Consider the following 21,581-nt stretch of genomic DNA (forward strand, 5'->3'; position numbering starts at 1 on the left):
ACTCACTAAACACAAATGCTTTGTTTGTAAACAGTATGTCAGTATGTTGGAGTGTGCCTCTGGTTATCCATAAAACAAAAGAAAATCATGCCGTCTGGTTTGCTTAATATCAAGAATGTGAAAGGATTTAAATTTTTACTTTTGATACTTAAGTATATTTTTGCAATAACATTTACACTGAACAAAACATTTCAAATATTTTTACTGAGTTACAGTTCATAGAAGGAACTCACCTAATTGAAATAAATTCATTAGGCCCTAATCTAAGGATTTCACATGACTGGAGAATAGCATCAGGTCTGGTAGATATTACTGCAGTCAGCATGCCAATTGCAAACTCCCTCAAAACGGCACATTTTTAGATTGGCCTTTTAATGTCCCCAGCACAAGGTGCACCTGTGTAATAATCATGCTGTTTAATCAGCTTCTTGAAATGCCACAGCTGTCAGGTGGATAGATTGTTGGAAAATGATAAATGCTCACTAACAGCAATGTAAACAAATTTGTGCACATCATTTGAGAGAAAAGCTTTTTGTGCATATGGAACATTTTTGGGATATGTTATTTCAGTTCATGAAACATGGGACTAACACTTGTTGCGTTTATATTTTTGTTCAGTATACTTTTAATACTTTAGTATATTTAAAACCAAATACTTTTAGACTTTTACTCAAGTAGTACTTTACTGGGTGGCTTTTACTAGAGTCATTTTCTATTAAGTATCTTTACTTTTGCTGAAGTATGAAATTGGGTACTTTTCCCCCCACTGCTAATGTAACGGATGTGAAACGGCTAGCTTAGTTAGTGGTGTGCGCTAAATAGCGTTTCAATCGGTGACGTCACTTGCTCTGAGACCTTGAAGTAGTAGTTCCCCTTGCTCTGCAAGGGCCACGGCTTTTGTGGAGCGATGGGTAACGATGCTTCGAGGGTGACTGTTATTGATATGTGTAGAGGGTCCCTGGTTCGCGAGAGGGGACGGTCTAAAGTTATACTGTTACACTAATAACACTAACAATAGTTACAGTGGGGGAAAAAAGTATTTAGTCAGCCACCATTGTGCAAGTTCTCCCACTTAAAAGATGAGAGAGGCCTGTAATTTTCATTATAGTTACACTCCAACTATGACAGACAAAATGAGAAAAAAAAATCCAGAAAATCACATTGTAGGACTTTTAATGAATTTATTTGCAAATTATGGTGGAAAATAAGTATTTGGTCACCTACAAATAAGCAAGATTTCTGGCTCTCACAGACCTGTAACAACTTCTTTAAGAGGCTCTTCTGTCCTCCACTTGTTACCTGTATTAATGGCACCTGTTTGAACTTGTTATCAGCATAAAAGACACCTGTCCACAACCTCAAATAGTCACACTCCAAACTCCACTATGGCCAAGACCAAAGAGCTGTCAAAGGACACCAGAAACAAAATTGTAGACCTGCACCAGGCTGTGCAGACTGAATCTGCAATAGGTAAGCAGCTTGGTTTGAAGAAATCAACTGTGGGAGCAATTATGAGGAAATGGAAGACATACAAGACCACTGATAATCTCCCTCGATCTGGGGCTCCATGCAAGATCTCACCCCGTGGGGTCAAAATGATCACAAGAACGGTGAGCAAAAATCCCAGACCTAGTGAATGACCTGCAGAGAGCTGGGACCAAAGTAACAAAGCCTACTATCAGTAACACACTACACCGCCAGGGACTCAAATCCTGCAGTGCCAGACGTGTTCCCCTGCTTAAGCCAGTACATGTCCAGGCCCGTTTGCTAGAGAGCATTTGGATGATCCAGAAGAAGATTGGGAGAATGTCATATGGTCAGATGAAACCAAAATATAACTTTTTGGTAAAAACTCAACTCGTCATGTTTGGAGGACAAAGAATGCTGAGTTGCATCCAAAGAACACCATATCTACTGTGAAGAATGGGGGTGGAAACATCATGCTTTGGGGCTGTTTTTCTGCAAAGGGACCAGGACGACTGATCCGTGTAAAGGAAAGAATGAATGGGGCCATGTATCGTGAGATTTTGAGTGAAAACCTCCTTCCATCAGCAAGGGCATTGAAGATGAAACGTGGCTGGGTCTTTCAGCATGACAATGATCCCAAACACACCGCCCGGGCAACGAAGGAGTGGCTTCGTAAGAAGCATTTCAAGGTCCTGGAGTGGCCTAGCCAGTCTCCAGCTCTCAACCCCATAGAAAATCTTTGGAGGGAGTTGAAATTCCGTGTTGCCCAGCAACAGCCCCAAAACATCACTGCTCTAGAGGAGATCTGCATGGAGGAATGGGCCAAAATACCAGCAACAGTGTGGGAAAACCTTGTGAAGACTTACAGAAAACGTTTGACCTCTGTCATTGCCAACAAAGGGTATATAACAAAGTATTGAGATAAACTTTTGTTATTGACCAAATACTTATTTTCCACCATAATTTGCAAATAAATTCATAAAAAATCCTACAATGTGATTTTCTGGATTTTTTTTCTCATTTTGTCTGTCATAGTTGAAGTGTACCTATGATGAAAATTACAGGCCTCTCTCATCTTTTTAAGTGGGAGAACTTGCACAATTGGTGGCTGACTAAATACTTTTTTGCCCCACTGTATATCCCTTCATCATATTAATTTACAGTCATAATAATGAAGACAACACAGATCCAACAGTCAAGAACATCCTTCACTGTATGGCTACCTTTCCACATCAAACTACCTGAACTTGTCATGTAGGTATGAGGTTCCACTATCATCATTTCCATTCTCAGTCATGATCATAAATAAAGACACAACACAGTCAAGATGCTACAGTCAAGAACATCCTTTTATTCAATCAAGGTGCTGCTCTGCTCAAACTGTGTTTTTCTTCTTATGGAAAAGAAACTGTAATTAACACATGCATTTCACCTATAGAGCTCTGGGGGTGTTTCTTATACACAAAGACATGGGATGCATTTAAAATGGCACCCTATTCCCTACATAGTGCACTACTTTTGAACAGGGCCCTATGGGAATAGTGAAAAAGTAGTGCACTATGTAGGGAATAGGGTGCCATTTCAGACAGAGCTACAGGCATGAGTGGGGCTCTTCTGCTCTGAGGGCGTAGGGTCGGGGGTCAAAGGGCGTACTGTCTAGACACCACAAAAAAATAAAAATAATCTCAAAACGGAACAGAGATTTTAGAGCCTGGCATTCAAACTGATATCTCTACGTTTCACTTGAGAGTATGCCTCAAGCCTGGTTCATGCTGGCTCTATATGGTGGGTTGTGGTGTGTGTTTTGCCAATGGCTAATACTGCTCCTGGCTTCACTAGATAAAACCTCACAATAATAATACAAGAGTTTAGAGTATTTGATACATGACTAGGTGTGTGTGTGTGCTGGTAGTATTGCAAACCCCCTTTTCTCAGCCAGTAGTTATAAGGTGCTTGTAGCATTTCATTTACAGTCCAAGACTCTCTTATAGAGTTTCTATGACGGCATACCCTGATAGTTAGGAACTATGAAAGCAAAAATCCAAATTAAGTCAAAAATAAAAATAAAGGAATAAAATAAAACAAAATAAATAAAAACTCTTAACTTGTCACAGCAGAAGAGCACCCCCCCAACACCCAAAAGGTACCCCTATAATTTCTCCTTTACCCCAACATTATTGACCCCCTAAGACCTTTACCCCCATGACCACTAACACCCAGTCCTACCCTACACTGGGCAGGCGCACCCCCAAAAGCCCATTGGTGTAATTTGTTCACTTACATTAGCTGTTTGAATGGAGAAGCTGAAGAGGATGGGTAATGGTATACAATGTGAAGAAGAGGCAATACAGACAAGAATAACGTGAGCTAACTGCATTCTGCTCAAGACAAAAAGTTTCGGCCATTTTTTTTTTCAACAACCCCTTCCATCAACGGAAGGAAGGAAGGGAGGGAGGGGGAAGGAGAGAGAGAGGACACAGTTACAGACTACTCCGGTGTCTACGAGAGAACAGATAGACAGAGGAGAGGAGAGGAGAGGAGGAGACGGAGGGAAGAAGAAAAAAGCCAGAGAGCAAGGGGGAACGAGAACAATTTTTTTTTGCCTTTTCAGTATTTTTTTCCCATCATTTATCAATAAAAAGTAAAGAACTAATTCACACCAGTTTCCTTTTGTACTATATATATACGGATTTTGAAAAGGGAAAGGATTTATGGGAAGGTTGATACAATGGAGGGGGATCATTTTTCAAAGGTTGAGGTCAGATGAAGTTGCTCACTAAGCACTGATCTAAGATCAGTTTTGCATATCCCCTCCTAATGGTTCAGGTCAGGATATACAGTAAACTGATCCTAGATCTGCACTTAGGGGCACTTCCACCTCTACCTTGAATTATTTCGAATGAAAGGGGAGCGATCTGGATTACAAAATGGAGTCTGTGAACAAAAGGCACTTTTAAGGGACAACCTTTAACTGCTGGGAAACTACACTACAGCACAAGCACTAGTCAAGGTGAATTTACAGGGGAATGAGGGAGAGGGTGGAGAAGGAAGGGGTGGAGGGAAGCTCACTTTGCATAGGCCTACTGTATTTCTATCATTACATCATGGTTCTGACAGACTGGCTGGCTCCTCAAATGAAACAAATTCTAAGCTGCCATTTTCCTGTTTTTTTCCTTTGCTCAGACTCAGAGAGAGGAGTATAATAGTCTGGGAGAAATCAGAAGAAGTAGTTGTGGGCATTGATAAGCCTACAGTACAGCTCTCGTCCTATCTAAAGGTTGAACCAAAATGCCTTTTGTTTCACAACCTACTAGAGGAATATAGGAAGGAATAGGAACCCCTCCCTCCACTCAATATTACAAACAGGAGAAGGAATAGAAATAGAGAAGAGGAGTAATAAATGCGGTTTCCTAAAGGTAGTCATTATTTTGTTCATTATCATTCATTTTGTAATAGTTTGAATGTACTTTATAGTGTGTAAAAGTGCCGGTTTTTCATTTCACCGGTTTTTCATTCCATGTTCAATTTGTTTTTAAATGTTTTGTAAGAAATGTTTCTTCCTTCAGCCCCTCCAAACATGTTTATAAACAAATGATTACACGTTAAACATTAAAAAAGAGACACTAAAGGAAAATAAAAACAAATACCCCCAACTTACAAAGACTAGGATATGGCTCTGTTAGTTTAGAGTCCAGGAGCACATCGGACTTGAAACAAATAGATTTTTTTCTCTTTTCTTCTTAGCTTTCTTAAAAATCTCTAACAGACAAAACACAATGAATCTACCCAATGCATTGCACGTGGCTCAATCGACACATATTTTTCAATAATAATACTTTCCATCAAAAAAACAAACACTTTTTTCTTCAATTTTTCCATTGTCGATTTTGACATGTTTCATCTATTTTGCATCATGGACATTTTTGTTTCGTTTTTTGAACGCTGCACTGTAGATTTGTGGAGGGTGGGTGGGTGCTCATTGAATTGTCATGGTGACAGTGAGGTGCTGTCCATCATGGAATTCTGCTAGCTCAAGAGTTCAGAAAATAACTAAACTGCCAACAAGCTCATTTTAGTCAAGTTTAAAAAGGAGCATATACCATAAATATATATGTTTAAGATCTCTCTCTCTCTCTTTATAACATTTTGCAGTCTTCTACAAAGATTCTGTCCTATAGCCAATGGTTTCCATATAGGAAGAAACATCACCATTCTTTGTAGCTTTAGCATATATGTGAACAAAAACATCAACCTGAATTTGAACTAATTGCATGATAGGGGAGTACAGAGGCACTTCCATAGATTGTTATAGTTGTGATATATGATTTGAGTACATAGAGCTAATTTCACTATAAACTCAAGAGTGCCTGGGCTGTCAGACAATTCTATCCCTGCACATGGAAGAAACCAACAGCTAGGCAGTCCAGTTATTTTGTGAGGTTTGGCTTTTTTTTGTTTGAATTATTGTGTCATGATAAAAAAAAAAATTACAATATCAATAACAATTTAATAAATCACATTTACAATAGAAAAAAACAAGGTATCTCAAATTAAAAATGACAAATGTCAAAATGAATGAAAAACCATTATCAAAGGCAGTTTGGAGAAACTCGTATATAAAGGCTCACCTTTGTGTTTGGAATCAGGGTGACGGTGTTAGTAGTGTGCATTTTGATACGGTGGTGTGTCAGCGTGTGTTCCTCCGGGCGCTACTGTGAATGGACTGTGGTTACAGGGTGAAGCAGGGCAGGGGTTGTCGCAAGTTCCTGTACTGGTGTTTGTGAGAGATTTCAGAGATGCCTGTTATTGCAAACGAAGATGATATTTTTTCTGCAAAATAAAAAGCGGATGAAAGAAAAAGATCTTAGGGAAGAAGGTCAAACATAAGCAAAAGAATCCAAGTGAGACAAAACCAAAACCAATCCGGCAGACAAAATGAAATGCAAGAAAACGGCTACAAACAAAAAGAAAGCTAGTTATTACAAGATGATGTTGATCCTATGCATGTATTATGTTACTGTGAAGGACACACAGACAAAATGGTATTGTCAGTGAATCAGTTGTGTCTGCCAGACGTGTGGGTTCTGGAGACAATGATCTGTGTGTGTGTGTGTGTACGTACTTTGAGTCTGCGTGAGTGCGTGTATGTGTGAGTGCCAGGATGCCAGAGCCACAGCCCATTGCCCACACACACACACTGCCTTCAGCGACCTGCTGGATCGCTCTGTTTCCTCCCTTATTTGTTTCAGTAGTGCATATAGGTGAGGGGACGAAAGAGGGCATAGTGTTGTATGTCTGTCTGTCTGTCTGTCTGACTGTCTGTCTGTCTGACTGTCTGTCTGTCTGTCTGTCTGTCTGTCTGACTGTCTGTTATGTCTGTCTCTTATGTCTGTCTGTCTCTCTGTTATGTCTGTCTGTCTGTCTGTCTGTCTGTCTGTCTGTCTGTCTGTCTGTCTGTCTGTCTGTCTGTCTGTCTGTCTGTCTGTCTGTCTGTCTGTTATGTCTGTCTGACTGACTGACTTTCTGTCTGTTATGTCTGACTGTCTTATGTCTGACCGACTGACTGTTTTGTGTTTGCTCTCGGCTCATGCTATTGGCTATCGCTCTTCACAAGAGGGTAAGCTAAAACCAGCCATCTAGTGCAGATGGTATCACACCATTGGATGGTGTCCCAGTGTTTGGCCAATCAGAAAAAGGGAGGAGGTAGGGGATTCAGGGCTGAGTACATTAAGCGGCAGTGAGGCCAATCGGATGTGGTTGTGTGAGGCTGTGGGCGTTGCCGGGGCAACCCTGGACACCTGGTTGACAGATGAGAGAGGGAGCAGGGACATATAGCACCGTCAGGAGGAGAGACTAAAGGATTACAGAATGGGTTCTTTTGGGTGGTGACAATGTTTATAGCTATAGCTCAAATGACCAAATTCTGCCAACTATGTGTTTTACACTGTTGTGTGTGGGTGGATCTCCCAGCCATTGCATGGAGTTTCATTGTGAAAATAAAATATAAAAACAACAATAAAACGAAATTGGTCAGTTAGTTGTCAGGTTGCATATTTTTGTTTGCTTTCTGACATGTTTTGTGTGTGACATTTCCTCATCTTTCTTCCTCCTCTTCTTCCTCGTTCTGTCGTTCGTTCTGAGTCTGTCCACTTCAACCGATCTCTTTTCAGCCTTCTGTATAGGGAGATGGTTGTTCCGGTTCAAATGTTCAAATCGTGGAAATGGGTATTCTTCTGGGGGGTTATTTTCTGTTTTTGTGTTGTTGGTTGTTGAGCAAAAATACTTTAGTGTCAGCAGTTTGTTTGTAGTCAGTGTTGTTTGTTTTGTGTGTTGTGTTGTTTTTCCATTCCCAATTTTCTCATGACACAATTCTAGCGGTTGAGTCGGAGGCCTTGTCAGAGGAACCAAGACTATAGAAGAGAAATAAAATACAGGAAACATCAGGTTCATCTTTGTCATGTGGTAACATCACTAAGTTCAACAGTTACACATTTATAAGTAAATAAATGGTTCAGGAAAATAATCGATTTAAAAAATGTTGTCATGCAAAATATTAACTAGCCACTAGAGGACCATCCTTCATAGCAACTTTTCCCTTTACTGAGCTGAGCCTCGATCATACCCCAATGCCTAGGAAACTTAAGTTGATCATTCCTCACACAGTATGTAAGTAAGTCATTTCAAGACGACAGTTTGTAAAAGTACTTCTTTCACGTTGTAGTATTTCAACCGTCAAAGTCTCCAATAAGTACAAAGTTTAGATGTAACATGATTCACAAGACTTTCTTTACTGTTTCAAATGACACCATGAAGTCAACTACTGCAGGCCATGCAGCTACTCCCAGGATCAGGTTTCACAGTTTGATAAGACTCACTGAGGGTACAGAGTTATAGGGTTGGCATTTGACTCTGGGAGCTGGGTTCCAATACTATTGGAAATAGTTTCTTGGCTGGATTGAGCTTGCCTGGCACAATTGAAAATATTTCAAATAGTATTTGAACCCAGGTCTGGTTAAGTGGCAGCTCTGCTCAGGCTCCAGACAACATTCCACAGAGTAGACCCAGGGAAAGGCAGCTAATCACTGAAGGCCCTATAGCTACACTCTGCTCTCTATTCTGTTACATTCCTATAGGACCCCGGAGAGAAAGTTTCTCTCCTCCCTTTTCCCCTCTCTTTCCTTCCTCCTTTTCCCTTTCCCAGGATCCTTTTGGGCTTCTAACTCCTCCTCTTTTCTCTCCCAACTTCCTCTCTCTTCTCTCTCTCCCCCAATGTAATCCCTGGCAGGACTGACCACTCCCACTTCTCCTTAACTCCCTTCAAGGCTAAGTTAAACTGCCTATGACATCATGTCTGGTTGCCACGGGCAACCAGACAGTCAGGACGTGACTTCGCCTGTGGAGCACAGAGCTTGAACTAACTCTCTTTCTCTTAACCCCCTCTCTTTCTCTCCCTGCATGACTTGTGTTTAGCCACCAGAGAGCTCCTCAGACCAGTTATTCACTGAGTGTAAAAAACATTAGGAACACCTACCCTAATACAGAGTTGCACCCCCCCAGTTCATGACACAAACCGTTGTGCCAGGCACCCAGTACCTTGCCCTGTTCAAAGACACTTCAATCTCTTGTCTTGCCCATTCACCCTCTGAATGGCACACATACACAATCCATGTGTCAAATGTTTCAAGGCTTGAAAATCCTTCTTTAACCTGTCTCCTCCCCTTCATCTAGACTGGTTGAAGTGGTTTTAACAGGTGACATCAATAAGGGATCATAGCTTTCACCTGGATTCACCTGGTCAGTCTGTGTCATGGAAAGAGCAGGTGTTCTTAATGTTTTGTACACTCAGTGTATGTCTCTGCTCTCAAACTACACTAGTAAGTCAGTTGAAGGGTGCCAGGGTTACATCTGTGGATGAGGGAGTGTGTGGGGGAAGAAGGGAGGGTTGAAAGAGATAAGCGAGAGAGGGGAGGTAGAGGAAAGGAAGGGAGAAAGAAGAAGACACAGAGAAAAGACAGAGAGCGAGAAGACCCAGAGAGAGAGATAAGACACATAGAGAGAAAAGACAGAGAGACAGAAGACACAGAGAGAGAAGACACAGAGAAGACCCAGAGAGAGAGAGAAGACAGAGAGAAAGAGAGAGAGTGAGTGAGAGAGAGAGAGAGAAGACACAGAGAGAGAGTGAGAGAGAAGACACAGAGAGAGAAAGAGAAGACAGAGAGAAAAGACACAGAGAGAGAGAAGATACAGAGAGAGAGAGAGAAGACAGAGAGTGAGAGAGGAGACAGAGAGCGAGAGAACAGAATAGGAGGAATGCAGATTGTTTCCATGTGTGTCTGTGGGAGGGATAGCTGAGTGGTCTGCAGGCAGGTGCGGTTAGACCCTAATGAGAAAAGTAGTGTAGGTAATGGAGGACAACCCAACACACTGCAGCCCAGTGGCACAACACAGACAGCCAGGGAGACACCACAAGTGGACTGTACTCTGAGGAAAGAGTCTGATACGCCAAAACCTCAGCCATCTACAGATTTACAGCAATCCACAGATTTCTGTGTGTCCTCCGGGTAAGACCACAAGTTTACTGTCGCAAAGACTGCAAACCAATACTGAAAACTAGTCATTTAAAACATGTCTGATTGTTGTGTTTTGTCGTGTTTACAATTGTTTGGCAGAAAATGTGAGATAGTGTGTGGAAGCGGAGAGAGGTGGTAGCTACCTGAGACTGCTGGGGGATGTTCAGAAAGTTGTCCCGTGCTCCGATGCTGACAAACCTGTTGGGAGCTGTGGAGCCTGCCGTGGAGTATGCTACACAGAGAGAGAGATACACACACCGTCACACACACACATGCAGAGTCAAACACATAGTCACACACACATGCATGCACACACACACACACATTCACACACACACACACACACATGCATGCACACACACACATTCACACACACATATTCACACACACACACATATTCAAACCCACACACATTCACACACACATATTCACACACACACACACACATATTCAAACCCATAGCCACACACACACACACACACACACACACACACACACACACACACACACACACACACACACACACACACACACACACACACAATTGTACAATATGTGCATGTTACTGTGTTATTACTGGATTCTGGGAAATTGTGTTTAGAATGAGCTAGAATTAATAAGACTATATTGATAATTGATCAGTCTTGATCATTGATCATACTGCATATAAACTGTAGTCCCAAAGTCTCCTAGATAGATAGACTGGGGAAAAATGGAAGCCCTTTATGAGGGTTAGTTACTGTGGGGAAGTGAAGTAAACTGGGCTGAGCCTCTTCCTCCTGTTAGTCCCAGATACACCTTGCAGCCCAGAGCCCTGTGTCTGGATCTATAGGGGGAACCAATAGGAAATAAGCTCTATAGGGGGGAACTAATAAGAAATAAGCTCTATGGGGGGAACCAATAGGAAATAAGCTCTATGGGTGGAACCAATAGGAAATAAGCTCTATGGGGGAAAACCAATAGAGAATAAGCTCTATGGAGGGGAACCAATAGGGAATAAGCTCTATGGGGGGGAACCAATAGGAAATAATCATAATTTGTGTGCTGGCCAATGCTCCATTCTGTTGATAAGGAGCTCCTGTTACTTTGGTGAAGGTACTCAAGACCAGAGAAGGGGACCAAATTTAGGGCAGTTGTTGTGCTTACTGGACTCCAATGATAGGCAGCTGAATGACACTGCCATTCTGACCGAGTGAGGGCGGAGTGAGGGGGAGGTTGGAGGAGTTTGTGGGAATTCATGTGTGTGTGTGTGTGTGTGTGGTGAAAACTGGGAACAAAATGAATAAGATAAATAAAGACAAGGAGGTGGAGGAGGGAGAGAAGAGGTGTAGATTTATTTATATAAAAGTATATTATATAAATAAAGTGATACAGATAGGCGATAAACGATAAAAGTGGGGAGGGAAAGTAGGAAGGACAGGACGACGAAGAGACAAAGAAAAATAACAGGAAGTGACCAAAGCAGCTCCGTCCAGTGCCCCCTCTCTCTCTCGGTGTGCCTCTCCCGCGGCCCGACTCTCAACACACCTCGCCCTGCCTGCCTAGAGGAACCAAGCCAGCCAGCCAACGGAGGTAAAGCACGCACACCCCCACGAGCGACACTCTTTTCTCCCCCCATTTCCCTAATTAGACCTAGCGGTATATGTTTAATGATGATTGATATTTATCGTTTATGTATGTGATTTTCAAGTTGTTTTTATTTTGTTCTCAATTGTTTTTTTTTTATTGTTGTGAGATATAATCTGGAAGGAAGGAAGCAAGGGAATTGTGGGTAAAGTGGGGCATCATGGGTAAAGTGGGGCATCGTGATGTTTTATGGAGTCCACGCCAACTGCCCTAATTTTGTTCCCTTAACAAAGAAAAACAAGAATGAAAGGAAAAAAGAAAGGAAATAAATGAGTATATCAAATTAAGCAAAGAAAAACAAGAAATGAGAGAGGGGTCAATTTAGTCTTCTGTTGTCATAGACAGACCATGCATAGTCTGGGTTGATTAAAAGATAGCAGTTAGTCAGACACTAGGACCTACTCTATAGGACAGAATACAGGGCATTGGTCCCCCCCCCACTACAAACACTTCAACAAGAAGGGAAAAAACCTAGCTACACTGCCTCCTGTGGTGCTAGCAGGAAACACACAGAGAGAGAGAGAGAGAGAGAGAGAGAGAGAGAGAGAGAGAGAGAGGAAAATAGAGAAAGAAATAGGAAAGTTAGTTTAGAATAGAGAGAGAGAGAGAGAGTGAGAGATTGATAGGGATCTCTGGCATAGGCGTGGCAGTCTGCTCTACAGGAGTGGACAGAGTACTGCTCCAGGGAGGTGACAGTGAGGACTGCAGGGCGCTCATGATCAGAGGAGGCTGGTTGGAGGAGGCTGGTTGGAGGACATCCTCCAACCATCCTCCAAAACACTGGAATCAACAGTGTTTTGGCTCTGTTCCATTAATTCATTCCTTTAACTCCTCCCACCAGCCTCCTCTGGTCAGGAGTGAGGAGGTGGTGACTGGGTTTGGGACTCTAACCAACTACCCTTGGTTGGGGAGTGGGGTTTCTCTACCTAGAGTTAACCTACCTATGTAGTAATTTTTATTTAGGATTTGATATCTCTAGATATCTCAGGGGGTCTGAGGGGCGAAGTGGTTGGAGGTGAGGGCGAGAGCGGGGGAGGGTCACTTACACGGAGATGCGGGCGAGCTGAGTCCGCCGCCGTCGGGGGGTGTGTTGATTGGTTTAGAATCGGGCATGGGGAGGGGCACGGGGCGCGCCACTGGGGGCGGCGGGGGCAGCAGGAAGGAGCCTGGCATTTTGCTCTGGCTGTGACCACCTCCGTTAGGCTGCAGAGACAGCAGACACCACACAGGACAGGGTGAGCACTCAGCACACACACCACCCAGGACAGGGACACACACACATATGGCTGATGGAAGCACCAGCTAGCCACCAGTCAGTCTCACACAAACACACAGAAACCATGACGACAATGGAAATAAATACTGGAGGACACTAGAGCAGGAAGACAGACAGAATGTGGGAGTTAGACTGGGACATACAGAACTTAAAAAGGGAGGGAAAAATATACATCTGGGATCTGAGATTGTGGACCATAAGAAGGGTTTGTGTCCTGGTCTAGTGGTAGAATCCCAGCAGTAAGATAACATGGCTGAATATTCCAGCGTTTTTCTATAGGGAGTCAATCCAGTACAACGGATCGTGTGGAAGTGCAAGGGTCTTAGTCCGTTTGTGTGACGTGAAACCCTAACAGTCTGTGTGTGTCCCATGTCCCCTCCAACCCTCCCTGACCTCTCACCTGTCCCCCGGACTGCCCCGAGCCGTCGGCGCAGACGAATTGGACAAACTCCTTGAGCGGGTCCTGGTGGTGGTGGTAGCGGATGGTGGGGTGAGTGAAGTAGGGACTGGACTGCTGGATGATGGAGGAGGAGGGGAAGTGGAGAGCTGACGCTGAGGCACGGGGACTCCCTGAGAGAGAGGGGGAGGAGAGGGGGAAGAGTGAGAGCGTGAGAAGGGGCAGAGGGAGGAGAGTTAGTTGGGTCCATGTAATCCCACTCCAGACACAATTCATATAACACATTCAGAAAAGACAAGAAACACAACAGTGACACAAACTAGACTGAATAGAATAACTGATGTAATCCAACACATTAGACTGAATAGAATAATTGATGTAATCCAACACATTAGACTGAAGGGAGTAACTGATGTAATCCAACACATTAGACTGAATAGAATAACTGATGTAATCCAACACACATTAGACTGAATAGAATAACTGATGTAATCCAACTCATTAGACTGAATAGAATAACTGATGTAATCCAACACATTAGACTGAATAGAATAACTGATGTAATCCAACACATTAGACTGAATAGAATAATTGATGTAATCCAACACATTAGACTGAAATAATTGAATAACATTAGACTGAATAGAATAACTGATGTAATCCAACACATTAGACTGAATAGAATAACTGATGTAATCCAACACATTAGACTGAATAGAATAACTGATGTAATCCAACTCATTAGACTGAATAGAATAACTGATGTAATCCAACACATTAGACTGAATAGAATAACTGATGTAATCCAACACATTAGACTGAAGGGAGTAACTGATGTAATCCAACACATTAGACTGAAGGGAGTAACTGATGTAATCCAACTCATTAGACTGAAGGGAGTAATTGATGTAATCCAACACATTAGACTGAATAGAATAACTGATGTAATCCAACTCATTAGACTGAATAGAATAACTGATGTAATCCAACACATTAGACTGAATAGAATAACTGATGTAATCCAACACACTAGACTGAATAGAATAACTGATGTAATCCAACTCATTAGACTGAATAGAATAACTGATGTAATCCAACTCATTAGACTGAATAGAATAACTGATGTAATCCAACTCATTAGACTGAATAGAATAACTGATGTAATCCAACACACTAGACTGAATAGAATAACTGATGTAATCCAACACATTAGACTGAAGGGAGTAACTGATGTAATCCAACACACTAGACTGAATAGAATAATTGATGTAATCCAACACATTAGACTGAAGGGAGTAATTGATGTAATCCAACACATTAGACTGAATAGAATAACTGATGTAATCCAACTCATTAGACTGAATAGAATAACTGATGTAATCCAACACACTAGACTGAATAGAATAATTGATGTAATCCAACACATTAGACTGAATAGAATAACTGATGTAATCCAACACATTAGACTGAATCCTTACTGGGTTGAATAAATCTGTTAATTCATCTCATGTTAGATTGGTTTATCAGTGTGGTAATTTCAGAGCGTTAGAGAATGGACGTCACATGATTTTCTCCAGGGGTTTACTATAGATGTAAATGCGTGTGATTTATTAGTGTGTTTATCAGTGTGGTGATTAGAGAGAGTTAGAGAGTGGACGTCACATCATTTTCCCCTGTGGTTTGTACTACAGGGAGTCTAATGCTACTTGTGTATCTAAATGAACAGAATCATCCAAGGCTGCAACATCTGGTCCTGTTCATACAAAACATCTCTTCTGTATTCTCTGTCTATCTACAGTAAGCACAGCTTGAACACACACATACATGAATGCAGACACGTATTACGCACACACACATGCATACGCACACACACACTGAAGCATGACAGTCAGAGACACACACACACACAACACAACACACACACACACACACACACACACACACACACACACACACACACACACACACACACACACACACACACACACACACTTTCCTGTTGGTAATGCTTGTTGGGAATGTGTAATCAATCATAGCCTATCATTGCTGTGTGGTTCGGCCCAGTAGTATGAAGCCTGGGAGAGTTAAATCCCACCGCTAAATCCCTTATAGACATTAGTCATTGTGCGTGTGTGTGTGTGTGTGTGTGTGTGTGTGTGACGGTGTCTTCTGAGATTCTGTGGCCTTGGCGATTTGGCACTGGAAACAGGCAAGCTGGTTGGTAGACTGCAAGGGGACTTGCATCTGTGAATGTGTCTGTCTGTCACCCTCTATCTCTCCAGTGTATGGAGGTGTGTGTGTGTGTGTGTGTGTGTGTGTGTGTGTGTGTGTGTGTGTGTGTGTGTGTGTGTGTGTGTGTGTGTGTGAAAGTGGGCTCACTAGACCAGACTGACTACCAGAATAAACAGACAACAGTCACACCTGGCATCCAGGCCCTGCCAACAGGAAATAAACTAACCCAGACAACGTCTATGCCTATAGCTCCATCCCAGCTACTGATGTCAAGCCTCTCCCTCACTCCTTTCCCTCAGTCTATCCCTCTCCCCCTTTCTCCCTCACCCCTTCTCCAGTCTCTCTCTGTCCCTCTCGCCCTCACTCCCTCACTCCTTTCCCTCAGTATATCCCTCTCCCCCTTTCTCCCTCACCCCTTCTCCAGTCTCTCTCTGTCCCTCTCTCGCCCTCACTCCCTCACTCCTTTCCCTCAGTCTATCCCTCTCCCCCTTTCTCCCTCACCCCTTCTCCAGTCTCTCTCTGTCCCTCTCTCGCCCTCACTCCCTCACTCCTTTCCCTCAGTCTATCCCTCTCCCCCTTTCTCCCTCACCCCTTCTCCAGTCTCTCTCTGTCCCTCTCTCGCCCTCACTCCTTTCCGTCAGTCTATCCCTCTCCCCCTTTCTCCCTCACCCCTTCTCCAGTCTCTCTTTATCCCTCTCTCGCCCTCACTCCCTCACTCTTTATCTCTCTCTCCCTCCCTTTCATTGGTTTCTTTATAGCAGTGTGGCCTCTGAGGGACTTTCTATTTGGACGGCGGCCATCTTAGCAGCCCCCCTCCTCTTCCCCTCCTCCTATGGAGCCTAAACACTGTCTCAGTCTCACACTACAACTCTATTACAGACTAACCTCTTGGAGAAGGGGTCAGCTATGAATCAGATATACCTGAAGCTGGTCTGACACATCTTCCCGTAACACAAGTAACAGAAAGTCAATAGAATAATAGAATGTACAGCTCTTCTAGCACTTGGACAAGCTCTATATACTTAAACCAATCCTTCACTGTTGTTATACTAGGAAACGAAAATGAAAAGTATAACATATCTATATCAAATGTATACCAATCTAAATGTACAATTCTTAAGCTATTCTAGTGAAACGTGAAGGGGAGAGCTGTAAGAGTCCAAATGACCTTTACATGATAGGGCTGCTTTGGCTGCGGACCAGGCCAATCCTCAGAGAAGAGAGAGAGAAGATAGAGGATGGAGGAAAAGAGAGAGACAGAAAGAGGTAGTGGGGGATGTATTTATTCCATTGGAAAGTGAAACTCAACAGGGACTACAGTAGCTGGCAGGCTCATATCTCAGAAGGAGAAGAGGAATTCTCAGACCGGAGGCCTGGAGACCATTTTGCTATGCTCACAACGTTCTTCTATAAGGTGAGGAGGTGGGCCGTTTGAAACAACTAGTGTGTGTGTGTGTGTGTGTGTGTGTGTGTGTACGCCCGTTACACTTGTGTGTGTTTGCCCTGTTTGAAACAGAACTGGCTCGATCACATGGGCATGGAATGACTGGCATGAAGACACACAAAATAAAGAAAGCGAGAGAGAGAGTGAGACAGAGTGTGGAAAACAGTGATGAGAGAGAGAGATAGAGCTGAACTGTTGCAGGCCATGATAATAAATGTCAAGAGATCTCTGGATCTTATCGCTAGTTCTCAGATCAAAGTGGGTTCAATTCTACTACTGCTGCTAGGTTGTCTTGGTGAAAGTGGTATCTGCAATTGGGGTCAATAAGATTCTCTCTCATCTCTCTCTCTTTCTTTCTCAGTGACTATAGTATTAGGGGTGGGGTCTAGAGATCTGTATATCTATACTGTGGTGGGGTCTGGAGATCTGTATATCTATAATTTTTTTAAACATTTTTATTTGACCTTTATTTAACTAGGCAAGTCAGTTAAGAACAAATTCTTATTTTCAATGATGGCCTGTGGGGTGGGGTGGGGTCTGGAGATCTGTATATCTATAAGGGGGTGGGGTCTAGAGATCTGTACATCTATAAGAGGGTGGGGTCTAGAGATCTGTATATCTATAAGGGGGTGGGGTGTGGAGAGCTGTATATCTATAAGAGGGGGTGGGGTCTAGAGATCTACATCTATAAGAGGGTGGGGTCTAGAGATCTGTATATCTATAAGGGGGTGGGGTGTGGAGAGCTGTATATCTATAAGAGGGTGGGGTCTAGAGATCTATATATCTATAAGGGGGTGGTGTCTGGAGATCTGTACATCTATAAGAGGGTGGGGTCTGGAGAGTATATCTATAAGGGGGTGTCTAGAGATCTGTATCTATAAGAGGGTGGGGTCTAGAGATCTGAGGGGGTGGGGTGTCTGTATATCTATAAGGGGTGGGGTCTAGAGATCTATATATCTATAAGGGGTGGGGTCTGGAGAGATCTGTATATCTATAAGGGGGTGGGGTCTGGAGATCTGTATATCTATAAGAGGGTGGGGTCTGGAGAGATCTATAAGGGGGTGGGGTCTAGAGATCTATAAGGGGTGGGGTCTGGAGATCTGGAGATCTATAAGGGTGGGGTCTAGAGATCTGTGTATCTATAAGGGGGTGGGGTCTGGAGATCTGTATATCTATAGGGTGGGGTCTGGAGATCTGTGTATCTATAAGGGGGTGGGGTCTGGAGATCTGTATATCTATAAGGGGGTTGGGTCTGGAGATCTGTATATCTATATGGGTCTGGAGATCTGTATATCTATAAGAGGGTGGGGTCTGGAGATCTGTATATCTATAAGGGGTGGGGTCTCTGTATATCTATAAGGGGGTGGGGTCTAGAGATCTGTATATCTATAAGGGGGTGGGGTCTGAAGATCTGTGTATCTATAAGGGGGTGGGGTCTGGAGATCTGTATATCTATAAGGGGGTTGGGTCTGGGGCAGGGCTTGGTCTCACCTGGACTCACCCCTGCCATCGTGTTGTGTGTGAACGCCATCTATCAACCGTCTCTCTCTCTCTCTCTCCCTCCCTCTCTTTCTCTATAAGGGTGGTGAGGGACTTTAGGGGTTGGGGCTGGGGCTCACCTGGTCTTACTCCTGCCAGCACGGGCAGCGGGTGGTGTGTGAACGTCATGCGGGGGGACCTCGTCTGGGGCGACAGGGCGTTGAAATCAAACTTCCCCGGCTTCTTAAGAGAACCAGGCGAGGACAGTCCTGGCAACAACAAATAAATGGGATCAATATCAAAATAATATCAAAATGGGGGAGAAGAGGAGTTGGGTTTAATGTACAATGTTTTGGACTGGCTGCTACACTTAAAATCAAAACATGTAAAAGGGAATTCATGATTAGAAATGTTTTATTCTTTGATTGATTGGTTTTAAAGCAATTTGATTGGCTGATGACAGTGCATTGTTATGAGTCCTGTTGGATATTGGCCGTTCTCCTAACCAATCCCAGCCTGGCGGGCTCAGGACTTGCAGAATTCTCAGTATAAACAGTGCCCTCAAAAAATATAATGGGTGAGTTGAAGTTGTGGCTTCGGGGTGGTCAGGGTGGGGGAAGGGTTGATGTAGGGTTGAATCAAGGCAGTAATTAAATCTACAAGCATTTTTAAATCTACTTCCATTGTCTTCCAAGATTGGCTGAATATTCTCCTCTTTCCAAAGCTCCACGGCCTACCATGAGCTATATGAAGCTCCTTTCAAAATAGAAACACTGTATATAAACTACAGTATAGAGCCTGCAGCTGCTCAGTGAGAAAGACAAGCAGACGGAATGGAGAGGGGGAGGGATGAAGGGAGGGAGGGAGAGAGGCGAGAAAAGCGTGGGAGAATGTGAGTGAAGGAAGGAGAGAGTGAGTGATGTCAGAGTGGAACCTGTGAAAATGTAGCAGTATTTTTCGTTTTGTTTCTTTTCCTTTCTAGGAATGTCTGAGATGGACATGTCATAAGATGGTAAACATGGTTCATTATCTTCATCTCACACTCACTCACATACACACATACAACAACCCTCACACACTCACCGATTACCACACACACTCACTGATCACCACAAACCCTCACACACTCACCGATTACCACAAACCCTCACACACTCACCGATTACCAGAAACACTCACCGATTACCACACACACTCACCGATTACCACAAACCCTCACACACTCACCGATTACCAGAAACACTCACCGATTACCACACACACTCACCGATTACCACAAACCCTCACACACTCACTGATTACCACAAACCCTCAAACACTCACCGATTACCACAAACACTCACACACTCACCGATTACCACAAACCCTCACACACTCACCGATTACCACAAACACTCACACACTCACCGATTACCACAAACACTCACACACTCACGATCACCACAAACACCCTCACCGATTACCACAAACACTCACCGATTACCACAAACGCTCACCGATTACCACAGACACTTGCACACTCACCGATTACCACAAACGCTCATCGATTACCACAAACACTCACACACTCACCGATTACCACACACACACCGATTACCAGAAACGCTCACACACTCACCGATTACCACAAACACTCACCGATGACCACACACACACTCACCGATTACCACAAACGCTCATCGATTACCACAAACACTCACACCCTCACCGATTACCACAAACACTCACACACTTACCGATTGCCACAAACACTCACACCCCCACCGATTACCACAAACACTCACCGATTACCACAAACACTCACCGATTATCACAAACACTCACACTCACTGATTATCACAAACACTCATACACTCACCGATTACCAAACACACTCACACCCTCACCAATTACCACAAACACTCACCGATTACCACAAACACTCACCGATTATCACAAACACTCACACACCCGCCGATCACCACAAACACTCACACACTTACCGATTGCCATAAACACTCACACCCCCACCGATTACCACAAACACTCACCGATTATCACAAACACTCACACTCACTGATTACCACAAACACTCATACACTCACCAATTACCAAACACACTCACACCCTCACCAATTACCACAAACACTCACCGATTACCACAAACACTCACGGATCACCACAAACACTCACACTCTTACCGATTACCACAAACACTCACACCCTCACCGATTACCACAAACACTCACAGATTACCACAAACACTCACACACTCACCGATCACCACAAACACTCACACACTCACCGATTACCACAAACACTCACCGATGACCAAACAATCAATGATTACCACAAACACTCACACACTCACACATTCATCGATTACCACAAACACTCACACACTCACCGATTACCACACACACTCACACACTTACGATTTACCACAAACACTCACACACTCACTGATTACCACAAACACTCACACACTCACAGATTACCACAAACACTCACACACTCACCGATGACCACAAACACTCACACACTCACCGATTACCACAAACACTCACACACTCACTGATTACCACACACGCACCGATTCAAATCAAATCAAATTTTATTTGTCACATACACATGGTTAGCAGATGTTAATGCGAGTGTAGCGAAATGCTTGTGCTTCTAGTTCCGACAATGCAGTAATAACCAACAAGTAATCTAACTAACAATTCCTAAACTACTGTCTTATACACAGTGTAAGGGGATAAAGAATATGTACATAAGGATATATGAATGAGTGATGGTACAGAGCAGCATAGGCAAGATACAGTAGATGGTATCGAGTACAGTATATACATATGAGATGAGTATGTAAACAAAGTGGCATAGTTAAAGTGGCTAGTGATACATGTATTACATAAGGATGCAGTCGATGATATAGAGTACAGTATATACGTATGCATATGAGATGAATAATGTAGGGTAAGTAACATTATATAAGGTAGCATTGTTTAAAGTGGCTAGTGATATATTTACATCAATTCCCATTATTAAAGTGGCTGGAGTTGAGTCAGTGTCAGTGTGCTGGCAGCAGCCACTCAATGTTAGTGGTGGCTG

The 21,581-nt window shown here is 43.2% G+C and overlaps 1 protein-coding gene across 15 annotated transcripts in view; it reads right to left on the reverse strand.

The window, feature by feature from the left end:
- Positions 1–2,798: 2,798 nt before the first annotated feature.
- LOC115127718 (nuclear factor 1 X-type-like) overlaps positions 2,799–21,581 on the reverse strand; it is a 152,109-nt gene continuing 133,326 nt past the window's right edge. For 9 of the 15 annotated variants that reach the window (XM_065001391.1, XM_065001388.1, XM_065001389.1 and 6 more), the window contains 5 exons: positions 18,632–18,760; positions 13,340–13,509; positions 12,710–12,866; positions 10,181–10,269; positions 2,799–7,877 (listed from right to left, as the gene is read on the reverse strand). In XM_065001391.1, the coding sequence (XP_064857463.1) occupies positions 7,863–7,877; positions 10,181–10,269; positions 12,710–12,866; positions 13,340–13,509; positions 18,632–18,760 (560 nt within the window). In that variant the 3' untranslated portion in view covers positions 2,799–7,862. Of the gene's footprint in view, positions 7,878–10,180; positions 10,270–10,289; positions 11,887–12,709; positions 12,867–13,332; positions 13,510–18,631; positions 18,761–21,581 lie in introns of those variants that run through there. The other 6 variants (XM_065001396.1, XM_065001395.1, XM_065001394.1 and 3 more) reach the window with 4 other exon arrangements.

Source organism: Oncorhynchus nerka, linkage group LG15 (assembly GCF_034236695.1).
Source record: "Oncorhynchus nerka isolate Pitt River linkage group LG15, Oner_Uvic_2.0, whole genome shotgun sequence".
Classification (NCBI taxonomy): Eukaryota; Metazoa; Chordata; class Actinopteri; order Salmoniformes; family Salmonidae; genus Oncorhynchus; species Oncorhynchus nerka.